This window comes from Mugil cephalus, chromosome 22 (assembly GCF_022458985.1).
Source record: "Mugil cephalus isolate CIBA_MC_2020 chromosome 22, CIBA_Mcephalus_1.1, whole genome shotgun sequence".
Taxonomy (NCBI): Eukaryota; Metazoa; Chordata; class Actinopteri; order Mugiliformes; family Mugilidae; genus Mugil; species Mugil cephalus.
In genome coordinates, this window is record NC_061791.1 from 1,430,143 (window position 1) to 1,443,464 (window position 13,322).

The 13,322-nt window shown below is 42.3% G+C and overlaps 1 protein-coding gene across 1 annotated transcript in view; it reads left to right on the plus strand.

The window, feature by feature from the left end:
• LOC125000203 (thyrotropin-releasing hormone-degrading ectoenzyme-like) overlaps nucleotides 1–13,322 on the plus strand; it is a 165,346-nt gene that overhangs the window by 107,010 nt on the left and 45,014 nt on the right. Inside the window, exon 6 of the mRNA XM_047575601.1 lies at nucleotides 6,091–6,204. Within this exon, the coding sequence (XP_047431557.1) occupies nucleotides 6,091–6,204 (114 nt within the window). The remainder of the gene's footprint in view (nucleotides 1–6,090; nucleotides 6,205–13,322) is intronic.

A 13,322-nucleotide genomic window follows, 5' to 3' on the forward strand; every position in this document is an offset into this window, starting at 1 on the left:
TAAAGGACCTGCTCAGATAGATATCAGACATTTAAATAACGAGGCCAAACCATCTGAGCAACGTGACTCCAAGCCTCTTTGTAGACCAGGAGCTTGGTTTTTGTGAAGGCCCCAGTGACAGAGGAGATGCGATGGCGTAACTCGCTATCAACGTATCAGTGAGTTGGGATGAGTCTGGTTCAGGTTTTATCTGATACCGGAGACAAACCAGTTTTGTGACGCGCAAGTTGAACAGAATATTAGTTTAAATAATATAAATACAACTAATTCTAAGAAATAAATCAACCAATATAATATTAATAATAATAAAACCAGTGCCATGGGGTCTGTCAGGCATCAGAGACGCTACATCTCTGGTCTTTTAATAAAACGCTAATGCTAATGCTATGTGTGGTCAGGTGTTGAGTCTAATTCCAGGTGTTTCCTCCTCGTTGCATCTTTAGAGGTGAAGTCCAGACAAACTTTAGACAAACGTTTGGTCTCAGACATTTTAAAGGTTCACTTCCATCCATAGAGCTAAGGAGGCTAAGCTAATTAAAAACTCACTGGAACCAAATGAAACAGATCAGTCTGGTTACTGCCATTAGCATCAGCACCGTTAGCATCATGGTTCCTAACAAAGAGTCTGTGACTGTTTATGAAGCTTCTCAATCATCCACATCCAAAAACACAAACCTGGAACAACTCGTAGAGTTTCATCCAGAAACTCACGTGACCAGAGTCTGTTAACAGATGATGTTTATCTGTATGTGGAGGATTCAGATTAGATTTGGTGAATAGTTCTCTAATGAACCATTAATGTCCAGTGTTTCTATTTAAACTCCTCCAGGACCTGGATAAAATCTGTGGGATAGTTTGACCCCTTCATGTCTATTAGCAAACACAGACAGTGTCAGGTTATTTAAAGCTGCATCATAAGCTCCACTATCTGGTCTGGGTCATGTTTTACTGAGCAACATCAGATCGTTTTAAGCTTCTGCTGCTGCTGTAATTTCTCATTTAGACTTTTAGATCTGAAGACGTGGATGAAACGTGGATGAAAGAGCTTTAACAAGTCAGCTTGTCCTTATATTTTTGATTAAACTACATGTTTATATTTTTAATGCTCGCTGGATGAACCTTTCCCCTTTCAGCATGAACTCCCTTCAGAAGCTCCTGAGCTTTTAAAAAGAGCCTTTAAACCAGATATAATAGCTGCTCAGCATTCACCCGCGAGTCTCCCGCATTTTCTGGGCTTATCCTTAATCTAAAAGAAGGAGCTGCTTCTCTTCCTTCTCTTCGGCTCCGGTTTGCATCCTTTTCTTTCTGGCTTCACCCCCACGATTCTCCTCCACCTCCTCCACCTCCTCCTCCACCTCCTCCGTGCAAGAGCAAAGAGCGTGGAAACCTGAGTCAACTCCTGTGGCAGAAACATCCGCCCGACTACAGCAGCTTTTCTGTTTTAATGAGGCTGAAACAGGATGAGAAATGACAGAAGAGCTAATGAAGACGAACGAGTTAAAAAAAAAAAAAGTTGTCATTTTTAATTATGAGAGAAGTTGTAAGCGGTGGAGGATTAGTTCTTTTCATTAAGTCTGTCACCAAGAGCTAAAAAAAGAATTAGAAGCAGGAAGAAAAAGTGTGAAATTAATTATATTTTCTATTTGTCGGCGCCAGAACAAACTGCAGCAGCATGAAGCTGATCCTCTGACCCACTTCTAACATCGACACGCGGCCGCCTGAAAGGTGGAGAACGTGAAGTTTGTCATGATGGTGACAAATAATCAAAGAGCCGGAGCTGATCTGAGCCGAGGCTCCGGCTTTGATCACAAAACTCATTAATCACAACTTTAAACTCTCTGATTCTGCTGCTGATTATGTTTGACGCTCTTAAGCTCACGGACCAAAGAAATAAAAAAAACTAACTTCCTTCCTTATGATTTACTATTTTAGATGTGGATGCAGTGACGAACTCTTTGGGTGAGAGTAGAAGAAGAACCGTAGCATGTTTAGCTTTGACGCTCAGATCCACCAGGATCTCAATGAGTATTATATTAAATAAACCTCCAGTTAATCTAAGTCAAACCTGATCTAAGCCGCAGAGACTGAGGAGTTAAAATCTACCGGTCGTCCTCCAACCAATCACAGACTTTAGTTGAAGTTTATGATTTTTGTAACTCTTCTGTCCATCATCACACTATTAAATATATTATTATTTAAAGTAATAATAATCAGGACGAACTGGAACAGTCCAAATATTCAGCTTTATTTCAATATTTCACTTTTCTGAATCATCCAGCTTCGTGTTCTTTGGGGATTTCGTCCGCGTGTTGTTGCTTCTCTCTGCGAGATAAAAATAAATAAATAAATAAATAAAGAAATACTCGAGTCTCTGAAGCTTCAGGGTCTCGGCTGTTGTGCTGTTTGAATTTGCATTTTTTGAGTTAACACACCGCAACACAAATGAGCAGACGTGAGCGAGTCATCGCGGCTCTAGTTGTTTTCATTCTTCTCGCTTGAATCCAAAAACATTTGGGAGCCGTTGAGGAGCGTTACCTAGGAAACCGGCTCCTGGAACAAGCATCCGGAGAGTCGCTGGCGTCCTCGCGGAGCGGTGACCTCCAACTCCTCACGGTGCGAGTACAACCTCCTCTGGCTGAGCTCCGTCTGCCACAAACTGCCGGGGTCTCCGGTGCGACTCTGTCGAGCCAGGCAGCAGCAGCCTAACAGTCTGCCAGCTCCCGCAGGGTGGTCGGTTTGAATCCCTGCCCGGGCACAAAATGCCAGAAAGTCAGAGAGAAGAGGCGTTGGTATGCATGTCTGCACACGATCTGCTTCACTGCGCTGGCTGCAGACTGTGCTCATCCATGCAGGAGGAGGTTTTAGAGGTTTTACTCCCCAGAACTACATGCTTGTAGTAGCTGGTTGGGTTAGCGGATGCTAACGGCTGGGGACTACACGCTTGTAGTTCTAGAAGCTTTTCTTTTGACACTTTGAATGTGACGTCTCGTTCCACTCGTTCCACAGTGGACGTGAAATTTAAAAGCTTCACGCTCATTATCAGACGTCTCCAAGGATTCATACACACAACGGTTCCATCCTTCTTCAAATACAACCTTAGTTTCAGTCCAGTCACAGACCTGAGATTATAGATTTATTTGTTTTGTTTTGTTTTGTTTTGTTTTACTCGATAGCTGTAGCACCACCACATGCTAGCTAGCTGGGTAGTCGATCTGAGTTTGATGGCCTCCCAGAGTAGCTAGCCCTTCACAGGACTGGTTATGCGTTAGCTCGCTAATGCTTAGCTATAATGCTAACATCATAGGTATGTCTTACCTTTGCTGTTAAGATAAGGTGACCAGGTTTCTGAAATTAAATTCAGGGACATTTACAGCTTGGTCATCGAGATGAAATGAAGGAACATGGATCATTTATTATGGTTAATTCATTTTGACATATTTATTCACTGTTATCTCTGTAATGTCAATAGCAGCGCAACCAGCTAGCATAATAGTTGTAGTCTAGGAACATTTTTTTTCATCACTCATAAAACACTAATATCGGGGACATTTTTGGGGACAAGACAAATACTGTCCACAGATATCGGGGACGTCTGGTCACTCAATTACATTATGAGGTACATCCACTGCCGTTAGCATTCGTTAACCCAACCAGCTACAAAGACCTGATCAGCATCCAGACTTTTCTCTGTTTTTTTGTCTGTAAACCACAGGAAACCAACGGCCAGAAACATCTTCTAACATATTTTCTGACATTTCATTCAGCTATGCACTGATAATTAAATAATCCTAACGGGTTCAAGTGATGCACCTTGATTTAAAAGAAAACCGCAAGCTGTGACGTAATAAGAGACAAAAACTTGTGGAACAAATAAACCGACCAGACGAGTCACAGAAGTCAGAGCAGCATCTCCTCCAGCCTCTGACCTCTGATCTCCACGGCTGCTTTTATTTTTAGCCGTTTCTGCTTCGGTGATACTCAAACGTATGTTTTCTTGAATCTCCACCAGCTGCTGCTGTTTGATTATGAGTTTCATACGACACCTGCCCCCCACTGAAGAGACCAGCTCCAGGTTCTGGTTGAACCATGTCCTCATCCTGCGTCTACTCAAACACTAATAAAAACCAGTGACAAGCAGCGGATTAGCCTCTGTTAGCGCTGGTTTCTCCAAAGTGTTTTTTTATTTGTGCAACATAATTAAACTCCTGCTTGTAAAATGATCCAACCACTAAACGCAGCCTCATCTTTACCATCCAGAAAGCAAACACAAACACCGTGCTGAGGCTTTATCGAGGGCAACCGGAGAATTTAGAGGCAAACTTTTTAAAGATCTGCACCTGAAGTTGAAGCGAACGTCCAGAAACAAAGATGGCTGAGACGCCCGGGTGTTTTTCCTTCAAGCTGCAGGAGAACAGACCGATTCCAGACGTTTCGCCGTCGGCAAACTTGAGTCTGTTTCTGTAAACTCCTCTGACGAGGCGTCCAATCAGGACGTAGCGGGTCCTGGTAATGAACACCGAGCGGCCTCTGGTTCCCGTGTGCGTGGCTGGTTACCCTGCAGTGCTGCTAATGAGTAAAACCTGCTTCGTAGAGTCGGTCCTCGAGGAGGAGGAGGAGGAGGAGGGAAGGCTCTCTCCATCTTTATTTATTTAGAACATAAATTGCTTCTAGTTGCAGTATGAATGATGGCCGTGATACAGGAGAAGCTGAGTGTATGAGCCGGATGTCATTCAAGTTTAGCTCCAATCTTCACGATGCTTTGACTTTTCCTCCAAGAAAAACTCGTCAGTTATTGTGGAGATGATCCTCTCAGTTTCTACCCACATTCATGCTTCCTTAAGGATGGACTCTAATAACTTTCACGATCCTCTAACTTCTCGTCTTTGGGTTAAAATTTGATTTAGTTACGTCTGGTCCCATGACGCTAGGAAGCTAGGAAGAGATACTATTAGCTGGGAGGCTAAGAGGAGCTACAAATAGCTGGGAGGCTAAGAGGAGCTACTGTTAGCTGGGAGGCTGAGAAGAGCTACTGTTAGCTGAGAGGCTAGGCGGAGCTACAATTAGCTGGGAGGCTAGGAGTAGCTACAGTTAGCTTGTAAACTAGGAAGAGCTACTATTAGCTGGGAGGCTAGGAGGAGCTACAATTAGCTGGGAAACTAGGAAGAGATACTATTAGCTGGGAGGCTAGGAAGAGATACTATTAGCTGGGAGGCTAGGAGGAGATACTATTAGCTGGGAGGCTAGGAGGAGATACTATTAGCTGGGAGGCTAGGAAGAGATACTATTAGCTGGGAGGCTAGGAGGAGCTACAAATAGCTGGGAAGCTAGGAAGCGCTACTGTTAGCTGAGAGGCTAGGCGGAGCTACAATTAGCTGGGAGGCCAGGAGGAGCTACAATTAGTTAGGAAGCTAGGAGTAGCTACAGTTAGCTTGTAAGCTAGGAAAAGCTACTGTTAGCTGGGAGGCTAGGAAGTACTACTATTAGCCAGGAAGAGCTACTATTTCATTTAAGATGTTCATGATGCTCCCGAAAGGATCTAAAACCTTTAGAGATCTCCTTGACTTTTCCTCCAACCACTTGAACTTTAAAATAAAATGCGTGGATCTTTTTTCTCAGCTGCACATTCATCGTCCCCTCGGGATGAACTCTAATAACTCTCATCATCCTCTGACTTCTCGTGCTCTTTGGGTTTAAATGTGACTTGTTCATTACTTTGGTTCATAACCAAATACTTTCAAAATCAAAAGATTCAAAAGATGTTTTCTTAGGGTAAAAATATTATGGTCTGTCAGGATGATGCCTGTGTCTCAGCCAGGAACCATCTTCCTGCACATGTATAAAATCTTTTTGATGTTGGTTGTTTCTTTGTCTGAAACAAAGGAGTGGAGATCAGAAAGACGACTATTTATAGAACTTTTCATCTATAACTCACTGCTGCGTCGTCTGCTTTTTGTATAATATCTAGGAAAGACGATAAAATGGCTCAAATGTCACAACACAAACGGAAAAGTCAGATTTGAGAATGTTCATTGTTGAAATCACCGCAGATTAAACTAAATTATCGGATGATTCCCTGTGTTTGTGTTCCAGTGGTTCGGGGACCTGGTGACCCCGGTCTGGTGGGAGGACGTCTGGTTAAAGGAAGGCTTCGCTCATTTCTTCGAGTACGTCGGCACCGACTTCCTCTTCCCAAAGTGGAACATGGTGAGTTTAAAGCTTCATTTTAGATCAGGCATTCTTGAGGGCAGTATTTATCACTGAGGAGGAAAAATAGGAAAAGCTAACATTAGCCAGGAAGCTAGTAAGAACTGCTATTAGCTGGGAGGCTAGGAAGCTAGGGAGAACTACTATTAGCTGGGAGGCTAGGAAGCTAGGGAGAACTACTATTAGCTGGGAGGCTAGGAAGCTAGGGAGAACTACTATTAGCTGGGAGGCTTAGCTGGAAAGCTATGGAAGTAGGAATACTTTAGCTGGTGGTACTATTAGCTGGGAGGCTAGGAAGCTAGGGAGAACTACTATTAGCTGGGAGGCTAGGAAGCTAGTGAGAACTACTATTAGCTGGGAGGCTGGGAAGCTAAGGATTGTTACTGTTAGCTGAGAAAACAGCTAACTTCTATTAGCTAGAAGTTAGGAATTGCTACTGTTAGCTAGGTGACTACTACTAGCTGGGAGGCTAGGAAAGGCTACTGCTGGCTGGGAAACTAGGAAGAATTACTATTTGCTAGGAAGCTTGGAAGAGCTAGTATTAGCTGGGAGGCTGAGAAGAGCTATTGTTAGCTGGGAGGCTGAGAAGAGCTATTGTTAGCTGGGAGGCTGAGAAGAGCTACTATTAGCTGGGATGCTAGGAAGAGCTACTGTTAGCTGGGAGGCTAGGAAGAGCTACTGTTCGCTGGGAGGCTAGGAAGAGCTACTGTTCGCTGGGAGGCTAGGAAGAGCTACTGTTCGCTGGGAGGCTAGGAAGAGCTACTATTAGCTGGGAGTCTTTGGAAACTCTTCATGGTGTCGGTCTTTAAATACCCATTATTGCATTCAGATATCAGATATACAGAGGGTCAATAACTGGCTGAGGAGGAGGAGGAGGAGGAGGAGGAGGAGGAAGGTCCTGGCTGAGGTGTCGTCCTCCTGAACTCCTCCTTCACAGCCATCGATTTATTTCTGCTTTCCCTCCCGTGAGCAACGGAGAAAATACTCGGCTCTGATTCTGCAGCAGGTGAAATCATTTTTATTCCGCTCAGGCTGGAAAAACACATGGACGGAAAAAATGACACAAAATTAGAAATGAATTCTGCCTCGAATTCGCTCCAAAGCTCCAAACACCTCCTCCTCCTCCACCTCCACCTCCTGCACCTCCTCCTCCTCCACCTCCTCCTCCTCCTCCTCCTCCACCTCCACCTCCTGCACCTCCTCCTCCTCCTCCTCCTCCTCCTCCTCCACCTCCTCCACCTCCTCCTCCTCCTCCTTCACCTCCTCCACCTCCTCCTCCTCCACCTCCTCCTCCTTCACCTCCTCCACCTCCTCCACCACCACCTCCTCCTCCACCTCCTCCCCCTCCTCCTCCTCCTCCTGCACCTCCTCCTCCTGCACCTCCTCCTCCTCCTCCTCTACCTCCTCCTCCTCCTCCTCCTCCTCCTCCTCCTCCTCCTCCTCCTTCACTGCTGCAGCTCCAGGAGAAGTTCTCTGAGAAGCTGTGAATTCTGCAGAACTTTAAATTACAACACGCTCATTTCCGTCTCTCTCTCCGAGCTTTGTTTTTTCGCTGAAGTGCGTTTGCGATTCGCCTCCAATAAGACAACGCGTTACAACCCGAACACCTTATCTCCGGCGCGCACTCGCCGCCTGCTTCTGAGCGACATGGCATTTTTAAATCCCTGTTACCGCCGTTCTGCTCGGCTGGACGCTTTAATGGAACAAAGTGTTTCTCCAATAACCAGCGCAGCCGTGATAAAGCCGACCGTTCCTGATAAAATTATTTATTTGTAATGCGGTAATTTAAAAAAATAAAAAATTAAAAAAAATCATCAAGTTGCAGGCGCTGCAGGGCAGACGACAAAAAAAAAAAGAGTAGAAGAAGAAAATGAAAGAAATCAAATTAAACAAAGGTGGGTTTGGATGCTGAAGAGGTGGATTATTGATCTGGAAACAGATTGAGATCAGCTGAATAAAAGGATTAGAAGAAACATGCTGAGGAGATGTTAGATGCTGACCACTTTACCAGTCTGCCACAACATTATGACCACTGACAGGAGAAGCAAATAACATTTAAATCATCTTGTGACAGTTCAGTGTTCTGCTGGGAAGAACACGCTAACATTTAAGGTAGTAACCAAAAGAAAGCATGAATATGATTCATTATGCTGACTGGGCTAGAGAGCTCAGAAGAGCTACTGTTAGCTCGGAGGCTAGGCTAATTGCTACTTTTGGCTGGGAGGTTAGAAAGAGCTACTGTTAGCTTAGAGGCTAGGCTAATCGCTACTGTTGGCTGAGAAGCTTGTTATTTTCAGTTTGTCAGAGAAGAAGATACGAAGAATCGTTAAATAGCACAAGTAATTTATCAAAACATGTAGCATAGCGCCGTGCTAACATTAAGCTAGTAACCAAAGGAAAAGATAAACTATGTCTCATTAAGCTGCAAATTATCTGTGAATAAAAGAAAATAAATGGATAGAAATTGTTAGTGTTGCGTATCTTGTCATGTTTTTAGGTGTAAGGTAACAATATACAGTCAGAGCTTCTAGTCATATTTATTTCAGTATGAATTCACCTAAAGTTACAGTGTCTCCATCACAACATGTTCTGCACCATGAGCCATAACTGTGCCCATTATATTGTTGTTAGCCGTTAGCCGTTAGCCTTTAGCCTAGCTCAGACGTCACCTTCTCCTTGATGTGTAATAAGATTTAATGAGATGCAAAATCCATATTTCTGGTTATTTTGGTGTCATTCAAAGCCGGATATATTAAAATGTAACTAATCACTCTGAGACGACAGTAACAAGTAATAAATAATGGATCACGTTTTTGAAGATCAACACTGTGTTAATAAAGTTGTTTAGGGTGAGAATAATAATTATCAGGTCATAATGGTGAAGTTGTGCTGAAGTAAAAGATGCCAAACATGGTAAACATTTATTTAAATGTAAAAATAAAATGAAGATTATTCATATTCCATGATACTTCAAAGTTAACGCATCATCTCCAGTTAATTCAGTTTGTATGATGATACTATTTAACATGTTTATGAACCAAACTGTTTGACAAAGTGGGTTAAAGGTGGACGGGTTAGAAACAAACATGAAATATTCATGTGAACGAGGAGAGAAGAACGATCGATTGTCCTCCGTCCTCGTAGAAAAGGACACTGAGACGATGAGACAGTGATGAGTTCGTCAGCGTTTGAAGCTCAGCTACAGACGCAGCTTAAACACTAATGATGATAAAAATGATCAGTGGTTTATAGAACGTCTGTCAGACATAAGATGTGATGTAAGGTGGATTAAAATCATGTTCTTTGTTGTTCTTTGCTGATTCTGAACAAAATAAAAACTTTTAGAGTTTTAGGAGACTTGGCTCTAATGATTCTATCTGCGTTTATCGCCTCAGATTTTAAGATCTTTACGTCGGCTTCACTTCGTCTGAAATAATCTGCACAGCTCAACTTAAAAAAAAAAAAAGAAACGCTCCATTTTATTTAAAGTAAATGCTTCTCTGCATCACCTCACCACCCACATCACTGTGTTTAGCAATCAGAACGGAGAGACAACAGCGCCACCAACAGGTCAAAGTCAAAGTGCTTCATTGTTAGAAATTGTAGCATCAAAAACATTAATAATATGAACAAAGAAACACTTTTTAAAGTTTTAACCTCTCATCATTTCAGCCTTTTGGCCAAAAACTCCCAAACTCCTGTTTAAGCCACAGTAACTGGATGTTGTCTATCATCATTCATGGTCTCAGTCTCTGTTTAAAGACAAGACTCTGAAGTTTCAATCACAAAAGTCAGAATCTCTCTAAGTGGTTTTGTTCTGGAGGAATCAAAGTTGGAACAGTTAAAAAATAAGAAGAAGTTGGGTTCAACTGAACTTCCTATAATGACTTTTATCAATGAAACCAGAAGAAAATGACACATTACATCATGCAGCATTTACTCAAACACAACTCGTGTAACAGGGTTAAACAGTATTTGGGACCAGAAACTCTACCTTCTGTTTGTTTCCGCTCTTAAAGAGGAAACATTATAGGACATTATTAAAAAAAGGTATTTTCTGTGAGCATGTTTTTTATAGATTCATGTCTTTATTAGAAGCTGGTGTTTTTCTGTGTGGAACTAACTCAGCCTATAAACTGGTTTTAAATGAAACAGGTTCATTCATCAGACTCGGTTTAGGTCCTGAATCCTTTCTGACACTTCAGTTTCTGTTTTTTAGGTTTTTTGGGTTTTTTTTGAGCCGTGGTCTTAAACTTTTGATCAGCTGATGAATGAGCTGCCTGTTCTTCTCAGTTCTTCTCATTTTCTTCTTCAGCAGCGACTGAAGCAACGAACACATCTGACATAGGAAGTAAAATAAAGATGGAGTAAAGTAAAACGGATCAAAACATCCAAAAACTGCAATAAAAACTTAACTGATTAATTTTTGTTTCAGATTTTTTCTGCATAAATCTCTTAAACCACTTCAGTTCTTTACAAAACGACCAAAAAAACGATAACTTGGAGGATTTTTAACCCTTTAAATGTCAGTTTGGTTTCGTTAGGTCACTGTTGTTTTTACTGTTGTTTACACAAAAACTAATGATGCAAACACGTCATTATTTTAGATGATGTTGGTCACATCAGCTCAACATCAGATTTTTGGAAAATGACTCATTTCCTAAAAACAACAGTTACTTAAAACTGGTATTTAAAGGGTTAAAAGTCCTCAAAATGATTTAATTTTTGGTAGATTTGTAAAGAGCTGTTGATTGGTTTAAGAGAAAAAAAATGTGAGAAGAAAATTAATCCATTAAGTTTTTATATTGTGTTTTGGACGTGGATGTTTTTGTTCCAAGGTTACAGGAGTTTGGTTAAATATTTCCTGTTAGAATTATTATTCTTTCAGATTTTACAAACTAACACTAATACAGCCAAAATAAAATAAAGAGGAACATTTTGCACAAATAAACAAAAATGTCCGTGAGGCTACGTAAGAGTTAAAACAGATGATTCATTCCATGTTTAAAATATGTGCAGATTTACTACGCTGGAGTCCGTTTGTCCTCTTTAAGGAGTCGTCCACATCATGAGTGGCTGTAGGATTTATCTGTCCAGACGTGTTTCCTGCCTCATGATGAACTTTATCTTTTAAATGTTCTTGTTACTAGAGTTTAACCCACGTGAGCAGCATTTAAACGCAGCATTTACTTTGTTCTAGATCAGAGTGAATCATCAGTAGAAACCACGAACATTTGACTTTGACGCAAGGTTTTATGTGAGAGGAGGAGGAGGAAGAGGAGGAGAGGAAGGAAGTGAAGGAGGACGGAGGGAGGAGACTTGAAGGAGTCCAGCAGCTGCTCCTGAACGTAGCCCCGTCCCTCCATCTGTGTGTTTGTGTTTACGCTGTTGTTGGCCTGTTAGCTGCCCCCCCACATGGGGGTCCATCTGGTCCGTCTGGTCATTACGAACCAGATGGACCCCCCCCCACCCCCCCCACCCTCACCTCCACCCCCCCTCCTCTCTCTCCAGGTGATTTAAAGTCGCTGTTAATTACACCTGATGTCTCATTTAGTCTCATTTTCTCACTGAGTCATTTCAGTTTCCACCCAACGCGCCATTTCAGCTAATTGGCTAATTGTGTAATTTGCGGTGGAGTCGCTTCACGTTGGTTCCCTCCAGTGTTTGTGTGTTTCTGTTGACGCCGAGATGCAGAATTTACCCTCACGATTCACTCCAGATATTAGACAGGTTCACTACCAGCACTAGAGACCAGCTCGTCCACCAGCTGATGCTGTAAAATTTAAATTTTCTATTGATTCCAACATTCATTAAAAGCATCTTCTTCTTTTTTTAAGCAGCAGCTTCATTAAATCAGCGTCTACTGAAGGCACACGGCTGTAATCCATGAAATACACAGAGCCACGTTGGGCCAAGAATTATCCATATCCCTGCAGATACTGTTCATTCTGTTCATTAACGAGTGAAACTTAATAAGCCGACGTTCGTACTAACAAGACGGAGCTTCATTAAAGCCAAATCTCCACAGTAAACACTGTAATCCATGAATTAGACCGAGCCGCGCTCCTCCGGCTTTGGCCTGGTCCCGCGGGTAATTTAGACAGAGCTCGTTAAAGCTCGGCATGTTTGCGGTTGTCTGTCAAAGTCCTGGAGGTGGAAGAGAAGCAGAGAAGGACAGTAGAGGAGGCGAGGGTCAAAGGAAAGAGGAGGAAATCAGACAAACAAAAGAAGTAATTAAGAAAACGGTTTGAGTGACACGACACAAGATAAAGAAGCGAACTCTGACTCTGGAAACAATAAGAGACGTCACAGCAAATAACCATCAACAAGACAAACGGTACAAACCGAACTGAGACACCAAACAAACATCTTCACTGATTGCGTTTGTCATTTAGTTTGAATCTGTCGAACACTGAGCTGGAAAATTAACAAAACAAATCACAAAGTGTAATCGTCAGATTTTTTTTTCAGTTTGGGGGAAAAACAGATTCTGTTTATGAGCTTTAAGATAAAGGTTCAGGAATGATTCTTTAGGCATCGCTGATTCTCGTTGCCTTGGTAACCGTCCAGTTTATTTCCAAGTGAAACAAGCAGAATATAAAAATATGTCCAGCGTGTGGGCGGAGCTAGTTCTTCTTCTATGTGAAATGTAAGTAAAGTCAAAGACGCCATCGCTGCTCCATCATGGAGGATCTGGTGGTAGGAACCAAAATGGCCGACGCTGTTTCCTTCAGGTCAACGTTTCACAGTCTCTCATTGGTGTCACATTAAAATCAACGTTAGCTGCACATTAAAACCTGCTCTGCTGACACGGGAAAGTTTTCCTTTTGGAGAAAACTGTGGACACACACGATTACATGGTGTTTTTTTACAATTGTCTTGAATTCACCCAGAGTTACAAGACGTGTCAACGTCCAGTCCTTCTGCATCGGCTGAGGTTTCCACACATGTGTAGACAGAAATATGTAGGCATGAGTCCAAGAATAGATTTATAAATGAAAGTCTACGAGGACACAAAGATGGACAATGTGAGGCTGCATATAAGGAACAGGGATGTTTTATTACTTCCACCAGCCATAAAACACAAAGTCCAGTGGTGACGTCCAAAAACTGATCAG